Here is a 22,012-nt window from a genome sequence, read left to right on the forward strand (position 1 = left end):
CCTGGAAGGGGTTTTACACGACCGGCTACAAGGGAAAAAATCCCACGATGATCCTCGAGGCCGTGGCTGATTACCGGTTGTGGATTTGGCATGCGTATTTTGGGATAGCCGGTTCGAACAACGACCTAAACGTCCTCAACTCGTCGCCCCTTTTCAACGAGCAGTGCCAGGGCGTCGGTCCGGCCATCAGTTTTGTCGCCAACGGCAACCAGCATGATATGGGCTACTACTTGGCGGATGGGATATACCCTAGGTGGCCCGTCTTTGTGAAGACGATCCGGTGCGCATCAGAGCCGAAGAAGGCCTACTTTGCGACGCGGCAGGAGTCGGCGCGAAAGGACGTGGAGCGCGCATTTGGTGTGCTTCAAGCTCGATGGGCTGCAGTTAAGGGACCAACGCGTTTGTGGCATGTCGACTGCATTGCTGATATAATGTATGCCTGTATTATCATGCACAACATGATCGTCGAAGATGAAGGTGTACAACTGACTGATTGGGCCACCGACGATAATGAAGCAGGTCCAAGCCACGGCGTCATCACCGCCAACGTACGAGGTGGGGTACCGCACGATGAAGAAGCCCTCCTCCAAGCACATGCCGACATGCGTCAGACGGAGGCTCATATTCGACTGCAAAATGATTTAGTTGAAGAGTTGTGGGCGCTGAGGACTGCAAGGCGGTAGTTTTTATGCAAATTTATGTAATTTTTTAAATGTAATATTTTTAATTATTGTACTTTTTTTTATATTAATGTAATAAAAAAATTTTAATATTATTATTCGAATTTTCCGTATTTGTCTCGTAATTTAAATTCCGTATGTTGATACAAGTGTAAATTAAATTATATAATTGTTATTAGTGATGTGGATAGGTAGTGTGAAGGCTATTTGATGGCTATTTGATGTCCAGTTGATGTGGCAAGCTGATGTGGCAGGAGAATTGTAGTGCTGATGATGTGGCAGTGTGAAGGCTATTTGACGGCTATTTGACGTCCGTCAGCATTGGAGATGCTCTTATCCGTTTAAAAGGAACCTCAGTAAAACCGAAAAAAAATACGTTAAACTGTCGGTGGACCCAAAGCCAATCAAGGATAAAAATAACGTACCTCTCACGTAGCGCACAGTACAACACTCACTGCACACTCGCCCCTTCCCGAAGAACACCAAACCTAATATTCTCTGCGATATAAATTTCGCATTTTTAGCGACACAGATTCCCCACAAATTCTTCAAATAGAGGAGAATAATCGAGTGTTTATGCTGCTGCGAAGAAGGAGATGGAAAAAGGAGGATTTATCGGCGAGGATTCAGCTTCTTCCGCATCTTACAGTAACAGTGGAAGCAGCAGCTCAGCCAGCAACAGAGATGCATATCTCAAGCATGTAAGCAGAAATTCCCACAAAATTGCTAAACCTATTCGGAAACCCCTCCCTCCGCCTCCCGCGGCGGCGCTACCGCCGCCCTCCGCCTCCACAGTTTCGATTATGGACCCTAATTCGACCCAATCGCAGCAGCCGCCGGTCTACAACATCAACAAAAACGATTTCCGCGACGTCGTTCAGAAGCTCACCGGCTCGCCGGCGCACGAGCGGTTACCGGCGCCGGCTGCACCGGCGGCGCCGCAGCCTAGGCCACCGAGCTCGCGCCTGCAGAGGATTCGCCCCCCTCCCCTCGCTCAAATCGTCAATCGCCCCCAAATTAGCGGCGTTCAGCAGCCGTTGACGCCTCTGCCGCCGCTGCCGTCCGTTCACCCGGCGGCGGAGTCGCCGATTTCCGCCTACATGCGGTTTTTCCAGAGCTCGGCTTCAGCTTCTTCGTCTAATTGGCCTTCTGCTCATCGGCCTGAAGCCCTAATTCCCCAATCCGAGTCGCCGGTCTCTGCATACATGCGTTTTCTGCAGAGTTCATACATTTCCTCTACCGCTCCGCCGCAGCAATCTGCGCTTCCACCACCACAGCAGCCGAATTTCGCGTCTTCTTTTGCTTCCATGCCTCCGTTTCCTTCACTGCCTTTGTCGCCGCTGCCATTTGGGTGCATTCCTTCGCCGAAGTCTCCATACGGAACCCTGTTTTCGCCGACTGCCCAATTGGGAGTGCAGCAGCTGCCATTATCACCGACTCTGCCCCTTTCCAAGGGGATGTGAGAGGATTCTCTAAATGTAAGAAAAAAGGTAAGTGATTTAGGGTTTCTACAGCTTCTTCTTGTTTAGATTTTGATGGTAGTAATATTATATATGTACATGGTTTTGAGGTATGATAGAGAAAGGAATCGTTGTATTTACAGTGGGAAAATGATTATTGTTTGTTCTTTACATGAACTGTGAAGGCAAACGAAGTTAAGGTGTATTTGTCTTTCCCAGTTTACATGTTTGTAGAATCCATTGAATTCAGTTTTAAAATTTCCCTTTTCTCTTCATTTCATTTGTTATGGACTTTTTTACTTGAGTCTTTAGTTTTATGTTTTGAGTTTTGAATCTTTTTTACTTTGTATAATGGAACATAACATACCTTGTTTTTTGGTTAATAAGGTTGGGGTGATTTAATTGAGTAATGGTTATCTATTGTTTGTATAGGATTTACAGAATTATTTCTTCAGACATTGCAAAATATCTGTAATTGCATTGCTAGAGTTCAATGAACATGTAGATTTACGAAATTTATTGACTTGGGCTGTCAAAGTGTTGCAAGTAATTCAAAGAGTTTGTAACTTTTTGTAGTCATGCTTGTTGATGAACATTATGAAACACCATTTCTTGTAGAGGCTAGAGAGTCAGAAGCCTTTTCATTCAATGGTTACATGAGTTACATGTCCACTCGTTTCCTAACTATAAGGTGGTTGTGCTTAGGAAATTCAAACAGTATATGCGTAGAGTTTAGCGGACCTTCCATTTTTGTTAGAAGAATAGTTACAAGCTTCATTCATTATATGCTTGATGTTAAAAATGAAGGGTTTGGCGTATGAACTAGTAACAATTTTTGTTGTGGGACTTAGTTTAGATGAACAATATTGACGTAGTTCTTTGATCTGAACCACTTATAATGTATAAATCTTTGATTAATCACTTCTAGTTAGTTATAAGACTGCCACATTTGTTGTTGGGATGTCTTCAGATTGGCAATAGTTGCCCCCAAATGGGAGCTCTGAGCTTGCACCTTTTCGCATAAGAGAGTGGTGATGTAAATTGGATTATGGAGTACGAGAAGTGGCTTGGTACCGGTCGGGTGAGGAGGCTGTGGGATGGGTAATTGATGCAAAGCAAAGGGGGGGGGGGGGGGCTTGACTCCTCGTGCCCATGCTATTTGCTAGGAAACTCATGTAAATGCAGAACCTGCTGCAATGGCCTATGTAGAAGTAGAGTGTGAGAAATCTGTATATACAAATATCTTTGTTTAAGATAGTCAGAAGGATCGAATGTGTATGAAATCTGGTTGTGTTACGTCTTTGTTTAAACTTTGGTTTCACGTCTTTGTTTATTTTTTCCAATGTTACATGTTTTTTGGATGGAAAAGAGTTAGATTATGTGAGTATTGATTGGACTGAAATTTGGCCATATTTATCAGGCAAAGCTAAAGCTCTCTTCGGCCATGGGGAAAACGTGAACATTTAGGATCTCATGTAGGATCTCTTTTTACTTCACATCGCAGGACATAACATAATTTTGCAAGAAAGAAGCCAATTTGATATAGCCTCCTGCAAAATATGATGTCCAACAAGTATTTGTTGAAAAGTCGAAACAAAGAACTTGGCATAATTAGATAGTAGGCGAACAAACGGCACTATTCAGTAGCAATAACATGAAGACCTAAATAAGACCCGAAAAAAATGCCGGGCTTTAAAACAGAGGATTAAATGGAAAAGAAAAAAATAGGAGTGAAGACTCTCATCCTCATTGTGGAGCTGCTGCTTCCTCAGGTTTAGGATCTTCCTTAATATCATCGGCTCCTTCGTCCTGCATCAAACTCCAATTATCACATACACATTTGCACTCAATTTTATGTATATTGCAACTTGGTAATTGGCAAATAGTAGCAAAGATAATTAGCCAGTTTCAAATTGTGTGTAGATAATTGTGCATGAATTGGCAATGTTTATCATTTCTGGTAACAGTTTGATATTGAACATGGATAAGATATGAATATGATTGTTGATTGAGGAATTTAGAGGAAACAATACCTGCATGTCAGAGGTCCACAAGGTGAGGTTGTCTCGAAGAAGTTGCATGATCAAAGTGCTATCTTTGTAGGACTCCTCGCCAAGGGTGTCCAACTCAGCAATGGCCTCGTCGAAGGCCTGAGAGTCATACAATGGGACTTAATATGCGTAGACAGTATGTATCTATGCAAGTATAGGATCATCACAGAAGATAACTACAGACTCACAGACGTGTATCACAACGACATAAGAAATACTACATGTCAATTGTCAAAAATTTTACCTGTTTAGCAAGGTTACAAGCACGGTCAGGAGAGTTCAAGATCTCATAGTAGAAAACAGAGAAGTTCAGTGCCAATCCCAATCGAATTGGATGTGTAGGAGCAAGCTCTGTGTTAGCAATGTTCTGCGAAGAGCATATCATAATAAGAAATAAACTTAGGATCTCTGCAGAAAATGGAAAGAGATAAATAAATAAATAATTGCTATTACTATATAGACGACATAACCATTTCAATCTACTGTTTAACTATTATGAAACAGTCAATCCAGTTGAACTGAATGCCGTAGCACATTTGACATAACGGTTATAACATACACCCAGACCAAACGAGGTAAAAAGCATATTGTGATAAATGTGCCCCTGTCTAGACTATTTTATTTTATTTGAAACTCTTTATAGAGAAAAAACAGAGCAGAAGCTGTCTTAAGATGATCGTTAAAAATCGCAGGTTCAGCTTACTGATTGAAATATAAAGCACCCAAAAGTTCATAAACCAAGGTGCTATGTTTCCTAGCAACCAGGAAGTTTGGGATTATACAGTGTCATATGAGAAGTACGAAATGAAATGCATTATTTAGTAGTTACTGTATTGGAACTAGTACCAAACTAGAGCCAAACAACCATGGTCACTCCCACTTTACTATGCCATCACAAAAAGAGACATCAAGTTTGTCTGGTCTGGTGAACGTTATAGTGCATCCGTTAGGCTGATTGTAAATTACAATGCTGGCTATGCTGTTCTTTTCTCATGCTAGAAATCTAAACCCTAAACCCTAGGAAGTTAGTGAAGACTGGTCGATCAGAGTTGGTTCAAATTTGCAAATATGAATTTACATAAAATCTCATGATTATAATCTGTGGAACTGTGAGATGTCAAATTCATTGAGTAAACATATCAGTGATTGAAATATTGATTGCAAAACATGATTGCTCTTCATCCTTAGAAATTCACCTAGGGGCAAGGAACCATCACCTCAATGAGGAGTTAAGGTCTTGGAAGCTCTAATTACGGAGTATTATTATAGAATACTGCTCCAATTCATTGAAGTTTTATAATCCAAACTATGACAGGTATGTCAAGTCCACAAATATTGCAGAAATAATAAGCACTCGTTCGTTTCACATAGAGGTTAGTCTGCTATGATGCTAACAGCTCTTTAATCAAAATGACAAGAAATGGCCAAGCATACATCTTCGGTGGGTGGTTATGTTCTTCCTAAAGAGTTATACCAATTGGACATCAAAATTGCAGCAATTAACAATTAGTCCAGGACTGCATTTATTATTTCAACCTTTTAGACTAAACCACGATTAACATAGAGGAACAAAAAATCAATGATATGCGTAGGTGTAGAAATCCGTGTGGTATACATAGCAAATCTGCACCTGATCTAAGCAACAAAACATTGACCAAAAAAGCTGTGAAGAAAATAAAAATAATACTAATACAAGTAAATAGAGAACCAAACCTGAGCAGCCTTGTAAGCGTTGAGAGTGTTCTCAGCAGCGTCTTTCCTCTCAGCAGCAGTCTTAAACTCAGCCAGATATCTATGGTAATCGCCTTTCATCTTCAGGTAGAAAACCTTCGAATCGCCGTTTCCGGCGGACGGAATTAGGCGATCGTCGAGCAGCTTGAGGATTCCCTCGCAGATTTTGGAGAGCTCGGCCTCGATCTTAGATCTGTAGTCCTTGATGGTGGAGACGTGATCCTCATTGCCTCGGGACTCCTCCTTCTGCTCGATGGAGGAGATGATCCGCCATGAGGCGCGGCGCGCGCCGATGACGTTCTTATAGGCGACGGAGAGGAGGTTGCGCTCCTCGACAGAGAGCTCCTCCTTGTCCTCGAGCGAGGCGGAGACCTTCTCCATGTACTCCACCATCTCCTCGTAGCGCTCGGCCTGCTCGGCCAGCTTGGCCATGTAGACATTCTCCTCGCGCGGCGCCATGGATGGATTTGGATTCAGATTTGGTGTGTGCTTGTTCTCGATCTGGATCGCGTTGTGCGAGGGGGGAGAGAGAGAGAGAGTGTGTGTGTAGTGTTGCCCACGGTTCACGAACCGGCGGTTCCGAACAGGTTCACGAACCGGCGGTTCCGGTTCGGTCGATGGCGGAACCGGAACCGAACCGTGAGGCTATTTCACGGTTCCGGTTCCGGTTCCGGTTCAGGTTCGAAAACCGGCGGTTCCGGTTCCGGTTCGGAACCGCCGGTTTTCCGGCGGTTTTGGCGGTTCCGGTTTTCGAACCGGCGGTTTTGCCGGTTCAATTTTTTTTAAAAAAAAAATTTGAAATTTGGCTTTATACAATAAATCGGAACAAGACAATGCATAATTCAAGCACAAATAAGACGAATAAGGAGAAAATGAAATAAATTTTATTGATTTTGAGTTGTAACGGACAACGATACATTACAATTTACAATACATAAGTATACAATACAACAACATACAACAATATAATATAATTTACAAGTGTCGTCGCCTCGTGGGACTCGGAAGGTAAATAAAAAAAACATGAAATGGGGGGGAAAAGGAAAAATTGAAAAGGGCTTGGGATCAACTTAAACTTTCAAAGTTAAACTTTTCAAATTTAAGTTGAGTTGCCTACGTATCCACAATTTTATTGAGGAATCAAAGCCCACGTAGTTCTCTTACCTTATGATCAACCCTTTTTTCTTGCAAAATGTTGCCCATTTTCTAAGCAAACACATATCAGCACGCCATATACACATTGCTGTATTTCTAATAGGGGCAATTTGATCTTCCAAAGCAATCAATGCATCTCGAACATACATAGTCAGAATATTATTCAAGCATGGAAAAAATTAGCACTAATAGATAGTTTGTTCTGATTTTTACCATGCTAGATGCTTGAATAATGTTCTGACTATGTGTGTTCGAGATGCATTGATTGCTTTGGAAGATCAAATTGCCCCTATTAGAAATGCAACAATGTGTATATGGCGTGCTGATATGTGTTTGCTTAGAAAATGGGCAACATTTTGCAAGAAAAAATGGTTGATTCCGAGAAGAATTGTACTTGAAGATCATTAAAATATATTCCCCATTTGATAAATATCTTATTGGTGAAAAAGTGGATATCTTTGAGGCAGATGGTACTGGAACACAAATTTATATATGGAATCTGGATGAATGAGGATCAGATTATAGTTTAAAATGGGAAGCTGGGTTCATTGGCGGCCAGTTAACCGCCGGTTTTCGGGACAAAACCGCCGGTTCGGTCAACGAAACCTCTGCAAAAGCTGCGTCATGTCGCCTCGTTTCTCGCGCCGCAACCGGAATCCCCTGAACCGGCGATTAACCGCCGGTTTTCACGGTTAACCGCCGGTTCACGACCCAAAAACCGCCGGAACCGGCCGGTTTTTCAGCTGAAAAGCTGCCGCCGGTCTGCCCCATCCACACGCCTTGAAATACGCGCCCGAACCGGCGGTTCCGCCGGTTAACCGCCGGTTCCGAACCGTCCGGAACCGCCGGTTCGGTGTCGGTTCCGGTTCGAAATATCTTGAACCGGAACCGGACCGCGACCCGAATTCTGACGGTTCTGGTTCGGGAAAATGGCCACGGTTCCGGTTCGGAACCGGAACCGGTGGGCATGTCTATGTGTGTGTGTTTGTTTTTGAGTAAAGAATAAATGGAAAAGAGGGGGAATTAGTTTTGAAATCAGAGGGAATTTAGGGCATCAATAACCCCGTCCCCATTTCCAGCCCCAAGTCCCCTTCACGTCATCATTCCTCTACAGTTGCGACCCAGGCCCCAACTGCTGTAACCCTGCAGGCCGCAACTCGGGCCGCAACTAATAAATGACATTATTCACAACTCCAACCTATTTTGAACGTAAAATAAAAAAACGACGGAAATTTATAACACGGAAAATTTAATTTCACTGAATACTGCAAAATTACAACATATAAATTTTAAAACTGAAAATAAAATACATAAAAACATAACGTCAATGCTGGAAAACGTTGGTGCGAGTCCAAATTTCTTCGATTAGATCGGCTTGGAGGCGAATGTGTTATTCCTCTTGGCGCATCGCAGCTGAACGGGTCATGACATTGCGGATGTCGGGAGGAAGGCCCTGCACGGGCGGATCGGTGACAACGTAGTTACTCCCGGTGCTGGCGAGCGGATCGTCGCTCCACAAAGTGACGTTATCTTGCTCGTCCTCAACGATCATGTTATGCATTATGATACATGCATACATTGTGTCGGCGATGTTTGACCGCTGCCAACCACGGGCCGTTCCCTTCACGACAGCCCACCGCGCTTGGAGGACTCCGAATGCATGCTCGACATCTTTCCGATCCGCCTCTTGCCTTTGGGCAAACATTGCCCTCCGATCGGTTGTCGGAGCTGTGATAGTCTTCACGAACACGGGCCACCGAGGGTAGATCCCGTCTGCCAGATAGTACCCCATACTATACCGACGGTGGTTGGCCGTGAATTCTACGTTCGGTGCTCGCCCAGCACACAAGTCGTTGAACAATGGAGACTCGTTCAACACATTGAGGTCGTTGTTGGACCCCGCGACACCAAAGTAGGCATGCCAGATCCACAATCTGCAATCGGCAACGGCCTCCAACACAATTGTGGGATGTGTGCCCTTGTGCCCGCTAGTGTATTGTCCTCTCCAAGCAGTTGGACAATTCTTCCACTGCCAGTGCATACAGCCGATGCTTCCAAGCATCCCCAGGAAGCCGTGGGCCCGCTCGTGCATGTCGACCAACTTCCTAACGTCGTCGGTCGTTGGCTTTCGCAAGTACGTATCCTTGAATGCTTCGACGACTGCCCGACAGAATCTAGCGAGGGACTCCCGGCCAGTAGGCTCGCTTACATGGAGATACTCATCGAACATATCTGATGTAGTTCCGTAAGCGAGTTGACGAATGGCAGACGTGCATTTCTGCAACGTCGATATACTTTCCCGGCCCACAGCATCGGCAGTTTGGCAGAAATACGGGTCACGAGCTACAACTGCGTTGACAATGCATAGGAACAACGGCCTCCGCATCCGGAACCGACGACGGAACATCTGATCACTCCATCGCGGATCTCTAGAGAAATAATCCGTGAAAAGCCGCAAGGCACCTTGTTCACGGTCTCGGTGAATATACATCCGGGTACGTGGTACCCTGGTTTGTTGTTCGTTCCAAGCTTGAATAGCAGCTTGGTAGCGTTCAACTTCGTTGTTGATTTCTTCTTGGATTGCCGGTACCGCCTCTGCTAACAACCGGGACATTTGATCTTCGAATATTCTTTGACGAGGAGGCATTTTTTCGAATTCTAGGAAGAGATTTGAAGTTGAATGTGAAGTTGAATGTGTATGAAAATGGAGTAGTATTTATAGAAAAAAAATTGAATTTAAAAAAAAATCGGTTGCGGCCCGGCCCGAGGAACGTGTAACGCTGGGCCGGGACTCGCCAGTTGCGACCCGTCACCGTGCAAAGCCGTCCCAGGCCGGGACGCGGGACGCTCGCTAGGCCGGGAACGCGGCCCCGGGACCGGCCTGGGCCGTGACTCTCCTCCGTGTAACGCATGGGACGGGCTGGGACTCGCGACTTGCGGCCCGGCCAGCCGCGTTACAGATGCTCTTAGGATTTTAGTGAGCTGGAGATACGTCTTGCTGGCGGCACGGTGCTTCCAATGATGTGCTGTGGCCCCTCTCACACGCACACAAAGTCACGAGCAATTTTTCTATGCTACCAAGAGCATCTAGAGTGGGACGGATGTCCTGACGGACTTCCCAAAAACACCTTCTGTCACGTTATAAGGACATCCCCTGCACTACCACGTCATAAAGACATCCCACTGCACAATGGCGGACATCCCCAATGACATCCCGACGGACATCCCACAATAATAAAAATTCACAAATTCACCAAATTAAACAATTTAAGGAATTAAAATTTCGACACGAATACGGAGAAAATGCAACCATTTTATTTAAAACAAAAAACATACATAATTATTTTTAAAAAATACATAGTTAAAAAAACAACCTCAAGCTTCGACAAATGCGGCCCCCGTCTAACTCCTCGTCGTCCCCGCCGCCAGTCCCTTCGTCACAATCGGGCAGAGGTTTTATCCCATAGGGTTTTTTCCCCAAGGGGTTTTAACGAGGCCGGCTCACTCTGGGTTTCGATGGGTGACTTGAACTGAGGTTGTTCTTGTTGGGGCTTTGCCCCTTGTTTTTTATTTCTTGGTTTCCACCATGTTTCTTCTTTCTAAACAACCTGTGGCTTTTCACTTGTACTTTCCTCGGGTATGCCCGAGTGTATGATGTAAACCAGAGTTTCAGTTTTTAATTTATTTATTCATTAAAAAAAACAATCGGGCAGGAGTGGCATCCCCAAATCGCGCCGCATACTGTCGATGACATCCTTTAGCATCAACTTTTATAAGGGGTCAGTCAGTGCAAGCCACTTTTCCATGGTGATTAAAAGTGAATCATGCTGCGTATGCAGGCGAGTGAGGGGAGCTCGGGATCGATCTGCGAAGGAGCTGCCGATTGGACCTCGGGTCCGGACCCGCTGGCCCTTTCCCTAGCCATCCGTATCGCGGACTTTGCCCAACCGGGCGACGGCGGCGGGATTGAGGGGTCGGGAACTCTGCCTCGGCGTCAGGGAGTTCGTGGTAACCGGCACTACTGTTATACTCCCCGGAAGGGTTGATCTTTGATCTTCGTCCGCTTCGGCCAGCCAGCTTCAACACCCAAACTAAATTTGGCGGAAGTCTGCACCACAAGATAAACCTCCCAATATTTGAATTGCCCGAAACCCAATTCACTGTCGGGGTACTGCTGGTGAGACAGAAGCTTCACATCATCGGCGGACATGCCGCTGATTGACGTGCGGAGGTTGTTTTGGTAGATGCCGGCAAATCGGCTGAGCTGCCTCCTCAGCCGCTCCCACTGTTTCCGGCATTGCTCTCCATCGTGAGGCTTCCCGCCTGCTGGTTTGAATTGGAGGTAACTTCGGCTAATGCGCAACCACATTCTGTCGATATGCTGGTTAGCCCCGACGTAGGGATCCTCGACTACACTGATGCAGACCTTCGCCAGCGCGACGCACTCCCCTATGCTCCAGATGGTCCTCTTTCTCCCGCCGGCTTCCTCCCCCTCCCCCTCGGCCCCCGCCCCACCCTCGTTCCCCGCACGCGCGGACGAGATAGTGCCCTTGCCCTTCCCTATTCCTTGCCTCCGCGTCCTCCTTGCCTCCGTGTCCTCCCTGCCGCCGATGGCATCTCAGTGGGAGACTCCTTGACCGAAGATAGCTCCAACTCCTCAAGAGAGAACATCTCGATGCCGGTGAACTGAGTTTCCAGAGGAGTACTCTGGGGTATCACTCGACAATAGATCCATGTAGGGGCGATAGACATTGTCCCCAAGTGATTGGGGGACCCCCTGTCTGCTCCCCCCGCAGCGGCAGACATGCCATGCATCATCCCGTGCATTTGGGGCATCATCCCGGGCATCGCGGCACTCATCCCGGGAATTTGGGGCATCATCCCCATCATCGGGCACTCATCCCGGGCATTTGGGGCATCATCCCACACCAAGGGGGTACATATTGTAGTACCCGGGCATCATCCCCGCCATTTGGGGTTAGGGCATCATCCCGGACATTGGTGAACTTCCGCCGGCATTTCCCCCAACTCTAACGGAAAAAGTTGGCGTTTGTGACTCGCTCGTAGCGGGGAATCACTATCGAAGTGCTCCATTTATCTTCAAAAGAAATGAAAGTAAAGAGAGAAACTCGTTAAAACAAGTGGTGTGAATGAAATGAAATTCAACGAGTCGTATATATAGAGTTTTTTTTAAATGAAAAATCGGGACGTCCGTCGTGTCACCGCAATAGCGGACGTCACGACGGACGTCCGCGTTCGCCTCCCTGCTGCCTAATGGCGGACGTCCGCCGTGACGGCCGTCGTTGTGGATGCTCTAAGAGCAGTAGTAATGGGGGCCAACCGCAAGGGCCGATCGATCGGCCCCCCATCAACTCCCATTGTGGAGAGGAGCTGATGGCCACTCTTTTCGGTCTCCACTACTCAGCCGATGTATCAGTTAGGCCGATTCTTCTTCTTCTTTTTTTAAATTTATTTTTTATTCTCTATATATATTTCATTCCCCACCAATTATACACATTTAATCTCATTTTATTTTATCCCACTCTACATTTTATTTTTCTCTAGTTACAATATTTTTAATATTTTATCAATATTTTTAGTTTATTTTTTTCTGCATTTTTTATAAATAAAGGATATTTTCTTTTTAATGGATTTATTTTTTATTGATTTGTCTTTAATTTATTTTTCTTGCTATTTTATATCATTTTATTTCAAACTATAAAAATAGTGTTGATGTGGAAATGATATGGTCTCTGAGAAGGGTCTGCTGACGTGGCAGGAAAAAATAAAGATAGACACTTAGATGAGCTCCGGAGAAGTGCTCCCTCATTCCCAAGGAAGATGAAACCTTCCTTAGACGGCACGAGATTTTATGCATTTTTATTTTGTGTGTTAAGTAAAGAGAGTGAAGTAAAAAAGAAGGAATAAAGTAGAGATAAAGATATTTCTATTTTTAGTAATTAGTCATCTTAGTTAGAACAAACCAAAAAAGAAAGTGAGACATCTTCAATGAGACGTAGGGAGTACTAGTTAGGTAGATATAAGGAATAGGAGTATAAAAATAAAAATCCCTCCGTCCAAATGAAGATGAACCTATCCTTGGGCGGCAATAGATTTTATGCAGCTTTATTTTGTTTGTTTAGTACAAATAATAAAGTAACAGATAATGAATAAAGTAGAGAAAAAATGTGTTTCCATTTTTAGTAATTGGTCATCTTGGTTGAGACAAACCAAAAAGAAAGAGGGTCATCTTTGGTGGGATGGAGGGAATACAAATTATGTTTGATATGATTGAAAAAAAAATTTAAAATATCAAAACTAAGATATAATTGATCAATTTTTTAAATGGCTGATTTTTTCGACAAATGGACAAAATTTATCAGTTATCGATTTTGAATTCCACATTAGATCTATTTTGATCTTGTAAGATCTAATTTGATTTAGTTACCTAGGTATATGCATTAAATTTCGATTGGATTAAGATTAACTAGATAAAAGTATTATTTTGAATTTGGAATGGAATGAAATGATACTAATATTTTCATTATATTCTCATGCTTATTCCTAAGATATCATTTGAATTCACAAATATTACTCCATCCGTCTGAAATTTTGAGTCCACACACTGCGAACATTACAAAGACTATTATCACTATCAAATAAGAGAATGAAATGGAATGGAATAATACTAATTCATTTTCATTATATATTCTCTTATTTATTCCGTAGGGTGTCCACAATAAAAACGTCCATGGCTCTGTCCAAGCCACAAAAACTTGGTCAGGCCACAAAAGTACTTGTCCACCCTAATAGTGGACAAGCCCAAGTTATCAAATTAATTATTTTTTTCATTTTTTATATTTTAATATAATTAGAATAAAATTTATCAGACTATAATAATTAGACAAAAAACATAAATTAATTAAAAAGAACTTGATAATTACAAGTAAATATATTTATTTAAATTTTGAATTTTAATTATTTCTGTAATTAGGGTGTGAATTGAAATCACAATACTTAATTAAAAAGATGACCAATTTTAATTGGGATTTAGTTTTAGAGATATTTGTTTCCTAAATTAATGCTAAATTAATTTTTTGAAAACCGTCGTCCCCTTTTTAATTACAGACTCTCTCTCCATATTTCTCTCTCTGCCCTTTATCATTCTCCACATTTCTGCCACCACAATAACTGAAAAATTTAGCACAAAAACTGAAAAAATCAAAAAATGAAAAAGAAAATTGGGCGGGCGCCGCAGCTTTCGGCCGCCACAATAGGGCGCCTCGCCTCGCCTGAGCCGCCGTTTTATTAAATTATTGAATGATACTGTTTTATTTTTATTATATTCTCATATTTATTCAATTTATTCCTTATCCCATTTTATCATATAAGTTTCGAAATCAATACGGAGTAATCATTTAAAATATACTCATAATTAAAAAGTTGAAAAGATTATGCATAATCAAAAGGTCGAAAATATACTTCAACCAATGAATATAGTATAACTCTTTTCTCATAATATGATAAAAATAAAGCAAACAAATCCGGGGTAAATACATTTTTCATACATAATGTTTCACCTTTGTTTTATATTAGTACAAAAAGTTTGAAGTTTACATAAATCATACAAAAAGTTTCATACATGTTTCAATTTAGTACATTCTGTTATATGTGTTTAAACACCGTTAACTATTTGTCTATGAGGAGTACAAAATGTTTCATCATTGTTTCATGTTGGTACAAAAATATTTATGATTGTTTCATAATTGTACAAAAAGTATCATCATTGTTTTATGGTTTGTGCGCCACATAAGTAAAAAGTTAACGCCGTTTAAACACATATAACGGAATGTACTATATTTAAAAACATATGAAACTTTTTGTATGATTTATATAAACTTTAAACTTTTTGTACTAATATAAAACAAAGGTAAAAACATTTTGTATGAGTTATGTATTTATCCCAACAAATCCATTTGCTTTACATCAAACAAATAAAATGAATAAATGAATTTCAACTGTAAAATATATATTCCTAAACACTAAAATTATTAAACCAAGGTGGAGCATTTGGAGGTGGAAGGATCATAAATCGCAGGAAGCACGTATTTCCTGCCGTTAGCACCATGCGCATTATAGCTTGCACCACTCGTCTTCTCCACCAGCAAATCTCCGGCATAGCCAGGGTATGCTCCCTTAGCGTACACCCCAGGGCACGCCGTCGCAGCTTCCAGCGGCGCATCGGCTGTTCCTTGATAGAATCCGTTTCCGAACGGATTCGTCGCGGTTCCGGCCAAAAGCGAGGCCAAATTGATCACCATTCCGTCGACGCCGACGTCGTTGTTCGGAGCAATCAACGGCGAGGTCTGTGGACCGTAGATCGGCTGGTGGAACGGCCAGGCGCAGTAGCCGGCGCACTGAGTCGCCGAGTTCCCAACCCAAATGTAGGCGAATTTCTGATTTTTCCCCTTCACGGCGACTGATTTCGATCCGTGAGTACCGCAGCGGTTTTGGCAGAAACCGTCGACGGCGACGTCTGACGCCGTTAGCACGACGTTGATCGCGTTCATCTGCTCGCCTTTGGACGCCAGATCCACGAGCTGGTTCTGAGTGAGAGATTTTCCGATCGAGTAGGAATCGTCGAGGATTTGCTTGTTGAGGTAGAGAGAGAGTGACGGCTTTTTGGATGAAGCGAGATGGTAATACTTCTCTGTGATCTTCCACCACGCCGCGACGGAGGGCTGCGATTGCGACGGCGAGGATGGGGAGAGGGAGGTGATGAAATCGGCGACGATTGCGCGCTGAGAAGGCGTGAATTTGCCGTACCAAATTAGGTTAACGGAGATTCTGCCTTGTAGAAGAGCGCCTTTGTGGTATTTCAGCAGCTGAGTTTGAATATCTTCAACTAGAGAATTGGTGGTTGCTCTTGATGCAATGCAGACATTCAAGAGATAGATAACAGCAAACAATTTGAAAATGGTGGGAAACGCCATTTCAATTTTGAGCTTTACTGCTTTGTGTTCTGAGATTGAATAGAGAGATTGGTGAGGTGAGGAATGAAGAAGGTGGAGGCGGGTATTTATACAAAGGGGAAACGCGGTTTGAGTGGGAAAAGTGAGTGCCATTGCTATTTGGAAACGCTGCTTTGTTTTTATTAGCTAAACAACAAAACATATACAGCTCTAATCCAACCAACATTACAGCTTATAAATCTATTATTATAATAATAATATAATATATATATATATATAAATTTGAACATGGCATCCTTTTTTTAAAAAATTTGTCATGTTTCTGCATTATAGGGACAATCCATTTCATATGTTTAGTAGTACAATATATTATTATACGAGTTATATTTTGTGACTTTGAAATATGAAAAATGTATTGTTGTGCTAAATATTGTGTTGATTGTAATCAAATTTTTTATGTGGCCAATTTATGGAAGTCACATTTATAAAAGTGGTTGAAAGAGATGATATCAAAACAGCCCCAATATTAGGCCAACACGCTTACATAATTAGAAATTATGACATTAATATTATTGCAACGGTCGCACAATAAAAATTGGGCATTAGTCATTACGCTATAGACCTGTCCAATGCTAATTTGCAACGCGTTTTGTGGAAATATTATTATTGATATTATTATTATTATTATTATTATTATTATTATTATTATGATCAAATTCTATTTTAGTTATGAGTAGTGATAAACGTACATAATTTCTATGTACATTTTAGGTATTTCAATTCAAAATCAATTTATTATTTTTAATTATTTTTAAATAGATTACTATATTACATATTTGTCCTTAATAATACATCCGAAAAATTAAAACTTTCAAATTAAAGATTATAGATTTGGAAAAAGATTTGCTTTTCTAATGTATATCTATTTAATTATATCGAAATCAAATGCAAATCATTATGAATCTTACAAACTGCTTCCTTCAAAGTATTTACGTCAATTAAATGTTAGTCATATAGTTGTACAAAGAAAAAATATTGTTGATATCGCTTTAAAATATTAAAAGCATTCCAAAAAATTAAAAATTATACTATAATATTCTTATAATCAAAATCGTAAACTCAATCAATATTCATATATTGTCAAATTTTAATTTATTTCATCATATAGTTAATTGAGTTAAAAACTACCTACTCCATTCACCTCTAGTAAGTGATACATTTCTTTTTCTCACGGGTGTTTTTGAGAAAATAATAATAAATAATTAAAGTACATTATTCTCCCACTTACTTTGTATTTTCATCATTTAACTATCTATATTATTTTTCCAAAACATGTGGGAAAAAGAATGTGTCACTTACCTTGGGATGAGTGGAGTATAGTAATTTTATAAAACAAACTATAAAATATTATATACAGCTTAAAAATACTAATTACATGAGTTAGGAACATGTTACTATTATTTTATCGAAATTCAACTATAACGTTCTAATAATTAAGAATTTAGTGGAGCTAAAAATTTGGAAAGTGAAAAGTTAAAAAAATTATGAAATTCTTAAATCAAAATCGTAAACTCAATTGTTGGTAACTTTAAATCATAATTATTTCCAATTTTAATTTCTTTCATGATAAACTAAAAATGTGTTAGGAAGTCTAATATTTTTACAAAGAAACAGAGAAATATAAAATATATGAATTTAAAATATTAAAGCTATTCCAAAAGTTAAGAGTTTAATTAGAAAACTAGAAATTTAGAATGTCAAGTAAATTGAGCTAAGGTATTTAATTAAAAAGATATTTAATATTTATTTTTAAAATGTTAAGTGGACAAGTTAGGAACATGTAATTATTTTCTAATAGAATTTGTCAGTAAAATTCTAAAAAATAAGAATTTAATAATATTAAAATTGAAAATTAAAGTATTAAAATTAAATTAAAGTAAGAAATAGCCAGGCTATGGTTTGTTTAGTATGGGATAGTAATTATAGGATAAATAATTAAATATTTAGCTTCAAATATAAAATAAAAAAGTTAAATATATGTGATTTTTTATATCAAGGTTCAACTATAGCATCCCAAAAAATAATAATTTAATGAATTTAAAATTTTAAAAAATAAAGATAAAACATGAAAGTTTATGAAAATATTTAAAATAAAATTGTATATTCAATTAGGATTACAATAACATATCTCAAATTTTAATTTGTTACCTGATATTGTGAATCGAGCTTGAACTCTAATATTTTATGAAGAAAAAGTTAAAAACTCTAATTTGAGCTTGAACTCAAAGTTTATGAGTTTTTTTTGTATTTTTATTTTATTCATTTTGTCATACCAAATAAATAAAATATATACCAAAATATACCTTATTTCTAAAATCAAATGGGCTCGATGCACCTAAACTTCTTGCTCAAGTTTTGATGGCTTAGCAATGCATACTTGTCTAATTTGGTGAAAATTAACTTACCAAGTTATTCGTTCTTTTTAGTAAATAAATAAAATGGTCGAAAGAAAAATGTGTCTTTTTGGGGAGGGGTGATTTTTTAATTAATAAATTTATTGATTGAGATTATATTTTAGGCTCCAAATTACTACAATTACGAGTGTGGCACTAACAAAATAATTTAAAAACAAAAATATTTTCTCCTTATATCCTAAGGAATAATATAGTACTATGACTTTATAGCATATAAAAACTAATACTAGTGAATGTGGATACTTGGAATATCAAATTAAGCCAATCATGGAAACTTTAATGATGTGCACTTACATTTTAACATATTCCAATAAATATAAAGTCAATTTTTTTTAATAATATAATGCATTACACGGCCTCAGGTTTTGTTGTTAGGAAGATTAATTATTCAGAAAAAAACACAGAACAAATAGAAAATGTTTTAGTAATATTTATATATAGAGCAAACCGCGCTAATTTGCTTAATTAACAATAAGAAAGAAAATTGAATAAATGAATTTCTATTCCACTATTTTTCTATATAAAAAACACCAAAAAAAACAATTAAACCAAAGTCGAACATTTGGAAGTTGAAGGATCATAGATCGCGGGAAGCACATACTTCCTGCCGTTAGCACCATGCGCATTATAGCTAGCACCACTCGTCTTCTCCACCAGCAAATCTCCGGCATAGCCAGGGTATGCTCCCTTAGCGTACACCCCAGGGCACGCCGTCGCAGCTTCCAGCGGGGCATCGGCGGTTCCTTGATAGAATCCGTTTCCGAACGGATTCGTCGCGGTTCCGGCCAAAAGCGAGGCCAAATTGATCACCATTCCGTCGACGCCGACGTCGTTGTTCGGAGCAATCAACGGCGAGGTCTGTGGACCGTAGATCGGCTGGTGGAACGGCCAGGCGCAGTAGCCGGCGCACTGAGTCGCCGAGTTCCCAACCCAAATGTAGGCGAATTTCTGATTTTTCCCCTTCACGGCGACTGATTTCGATCCGTGAGTACCACAGCGGTTTTGGCAGAAACCGTCGACGGCGACGTCTGACGCCGTTAGCACGACGTTGATCGCGTTCATCTGCTCGCCTTTGGACGCCAGATCCACGAGCTGGTTCTGAGTGAGAGATTTTCCGATCGAGTAGGAATCGTCGAGGATTTGCTTGTTGAGGTAGAGAGAGAGTGACGGCTTTTTGGATGAAGCGAGATGGTAATACTTCTCTGTGATCTTCCACCACGCCGCGACGGAGGGCTGCGATTGCGACGGCGAGGATGGGGAGAGGGAGGTGATGAAATCGGCGACGATTGCGCGCTGAGAAGGCGTGAATTGGCCGTACCAAATTAGGTTAACGGAAATTCTGCCTTGTAGAAGAGCGCCTTTGTGGTATTTCAGCAGCTGAGTTTGTACATCTTCGAGTAGAGAGTTGGGGGTTGCTCTTGATGCGATGCAGGCATTCAATAGAGAGAAAATAGCTAGCAAATTGAAAATGGTGGAAGAAGCCATTTGAAAATTGAGAGTGAGGTGAGAGTCGTGAGAGAGAAGGGTGTTGTTTGGATGAGGAATGGGAGAGGTGTGGGAGGGTATTTATATACAAAGGCGATTGGGAGAATTGACAGCTGAGTCTGACAAAGATGTATTGAGTGAAGAGGAAAACGCGGTTTAATTAGACCATCCACAATGCCGCCCAGCCGACCGATCAGCCGAGCGCCGGCGCTGGGCGGTTCGCTGGGCGGTCTATTGCAGTCGCCCAGCGGGCGAATGGAGAGAGAAACCGTGCAGCGCTAGTCGGTCGCGTGGCGCTGGGCGGTGCGCTGGGCGATCCGGGCGCACCGCCTAGCGCGAAATTAAAATTTTTTTTTTCCCGAAACACTATATATACGCGCTTTGCTCGTCATTTTCATTCGCACCACTTGTTTTTAAATTAATGTATTTTTTTAAATTATTGTACTTTTTAAAATTTTAATATTATTATTAAACTTTTCTCGTATATGTCTCGTAAATTAAATTTCGTATATTGTGTGATTGTTAATTATTTCATTTTGTATATATATTTGTTAATAGTGATGTGGCTAGGCTATGGCTGGGCTATTGCTGGGTTATTTGCTTGTTTTGATGATGTGGCATGAGGATTTTTAGTGCTGATGATGTGACAGTGACTAGGCTATGGCTGGGCTATTGCTGGGATATTCCTATTATGGATGGTCTTAGGTGGGTTTGTATTTTTGTTATTTAGAGAAAAAAAAAACAAAAACAAATTAAACAATACAGCTTTTATACATCTACACATTTACAGCTTGCTTACGCATCTCCCCATAAAGAGTACCCAACACAATAACTTCAATTTTCCAGAGTTAGATATTGAGAGAAAGAAAAATTTGTAGTTTCAAATTCAAATTAATTTGATGGAAAAGTTGTTTTTATTCATTTTTGCCTTAACTCATTTTCTTTTTCTGAAATGTGCGCGGTCAAATTTCTAAAAATATTAATATCATATCTACTTTATTCTTTTTTTTACTTAATTCAAAATTCGAATGCGCTAAGATTAAACATATAAATTATTCTACTTTAAAATTAGTATAACGCGGGCTTAAATCTATTTTGTTCTCAATTATATCTTTGTAAATTACAAATATATTCTCATTGTCTCAATTATATCATAGTCAAATAGTTTTTCCAAAAAATAAAGATATGCAGCCCATCCCATACATGAGGGTTTTAATATTAATAATAATGATAATAATAATAATATTAGCGTGACTTAATAAATAACCTGAGCCTTATGCAGTAGAGCAGGGGTAGTTTAGGAAAAGAAAGTGAACAGAGAGACGTTGGGAGATTCAGTCAGACAAGTGTATAGTATATCCGAGTTGGCAAGAAAAGTAAGTGAGGAGAGGGGTATCCTAGGTATTTAAATTAAAGTAGTGACTCGTTTTCACCCCTTCCAGCTGGATCAAGCTTGCTCCTTACAACTGTCTCCTATGACCTATCTATCTCTACTTTTTGCTTTTATTGCTTTTGGCCACCCTTGATACAAATTCCAAAAATTACTCCCACTCAGTTTTTTTAAGTATAAATATTTGTTTCTAACACGAACTCTATATAATTAATACAATATGAGGTTAATAAGGAGGTGGAACTCATTCTCTATAAATAATAATTTAATCACATTTTATTTATATTTTTATTATTTTATTAATTATGCATTAAAACATATCTCTTTTTTTCTACATTTATAACGTGGAGTAGTACTGTATGGATCATATTACAACATTTTCTTTATACTCAACTCTCTTTTACTTTATTAATTACTCCCTTCATCCCACAATAATAGTCATATTTGGTGTGGGCACGAATTTGAAGAAATGCAAAGAATAGTGGATTGGAAAACTTAGTGGAATATGAGGTCCACTTTTTATATTGATTTTATAATAAAATGTGAGTGAAGTGACTTAATGTAATGTTGAAACTATTTACCATTTATAGTAAAAGTAAAATATTACTTTTATT

The 22,012-nt window shown here is 40.2% G+C and overlaps 4 protein-coding genes across 4 annotated transcripts; 1 reads left to right on the forward strand and 3 right to left on the reverse strand.

The window, feature by feature from the left end:
* The first annotated feature begins 1,091 nt into the window (after positions 1-1,091).
* On the forward strand, positions 1,092-3,550 carry LOC121754545 (VQ motif-containing protein 9-like). The gene is made up of 2 exons (XM_042149886.1): positions 1,092-2,170; positions 3,111-3,550. Exon 1 carries the CDS (start codon positions 1,277-1,279, stop codon positions 2,141-2,143), a length of 867 nt encoding a protein of 288 aa, XP_042005820.1. The 5' UTR covers positions 1,092-1,276; the 3' UTR covers positions 2,144-2,170; positions 3,111-3,550.
* Positions 3,551-3,720: 170 nt separating this feature from the next.
* LOC121754553 (14-3-3-like protein C) lies at positions 3,721-6,455 on the reverse strand. Its single transcript, XM_042149895.1, has 4 exons — positions 5,905-6,455; positions 4,436-4,558; positions 4,174-4,290; positions 3,721-3,949 (listed from the first exon to the last, which is right to left on the reverse strand). Exons 1-4 carry the CDS (start codon positions 6,379-6,381, stop codon positions 3,887-3,889), a joined length of 780 nt encoding a protein of 259 aa, XP_042005829.1. The 5' UTR covers positions 6,382-6,455; the 3' UTR covers positions 3,721-3,886.
* Positions 6,456-14,997: 8,542 nt separating this feature from the next.
* On the reverse strand, positions 14,998-16,136 carry LOC121801403 (protein PHOSPHATE-INDUCED 1-like). The gene has a single exon (XM_042200889.1). The coding sequence runs from the start codon at positions 16,068-16,070 to the stop codon at positions 15,129-15,131; it is 942 nt and encodes a 313-aa protein (XP_042056823.1). The 5' UTR covers positions 16,071-16,136; the 3' UTR covers positions 14,998-15,128.
* A 2,795-nt stretch (positions 16,137-18,931) lies between these two features.
* On the reverse strand, positions 18,932-20,072 carry LOC121801414 (protein PHOSPHATE-INDUCED 1-like). Its single transcript, XM_042200900.1, has one exon. It carries the CDS (start codon positions 20,006-20,008, stop codon positions 19,067-19,069), a length of 942 nt encoding a protein of 313 aa, XP_042056834.1. The 5' UTR covers positions 20,009-20,072; the 3' UTR covers positions 18,932-19,066.
* Positions 20,073-22,012: the final 1,940 nt, after the last annotated feature.

The sequence above is a fragment of the Salvia splendens genome, chromosome 1 (assembly GCF_004379255.2).
Source record: "Salvia splendens isolate huo1 chromosome 1, SspV2, whole genome shotgun sequence".
Lineage (NCBI taxonomy): Eukaryota > Viridiplantae > Streptophyta > Magnoliopsida > Lamiales > Lamiaceae > Salvia > Salvia splendens.

Coding starts and splice junctions, on each gene's coding strand:
- LOC121801414 (XM_042200900.1), bottom strand. CDS start 20,008: ATGGCTTCTTCCACCATTTTCAATTTGCTAGCTATTTTCTCTCTATTG.
- LOC121801403 (XM_042200889.1), bottom strand. CDS start 16,070: ATGGCGTTTCCCACCATTTTCAAATTGTTTGCTGTTATCTATCTCTTG.
- LOC121754545 (XM_042149886.1), top strand. CDS start 1,277: ATGGAAAAAGGAGGATTTATCGGCGAGGATTCAGCTTCTTCCGCATCT.
- LOC121754553 (XM_042149895.1), bottom strand. CDS start 6,381: ATGGCGCCGCGCGAGGAGAATGTCTACATGGCCAAGCTGGCCGAGCAG. Junction 4,559..5,904: donor ACGCTTACAAGGCTGCTCAG/GTTTGGTTCTCT, acceptor TGCTCTTCGCAG/AACATTGCTAACACAGAGCT. Junction 4,291..4,435: donor CTTGTAACCTTGCTAAACAG/GTAAAATTTTTG, acceptor TATGACTCTCAG/GCCTTCGACGAGGCCATTGC.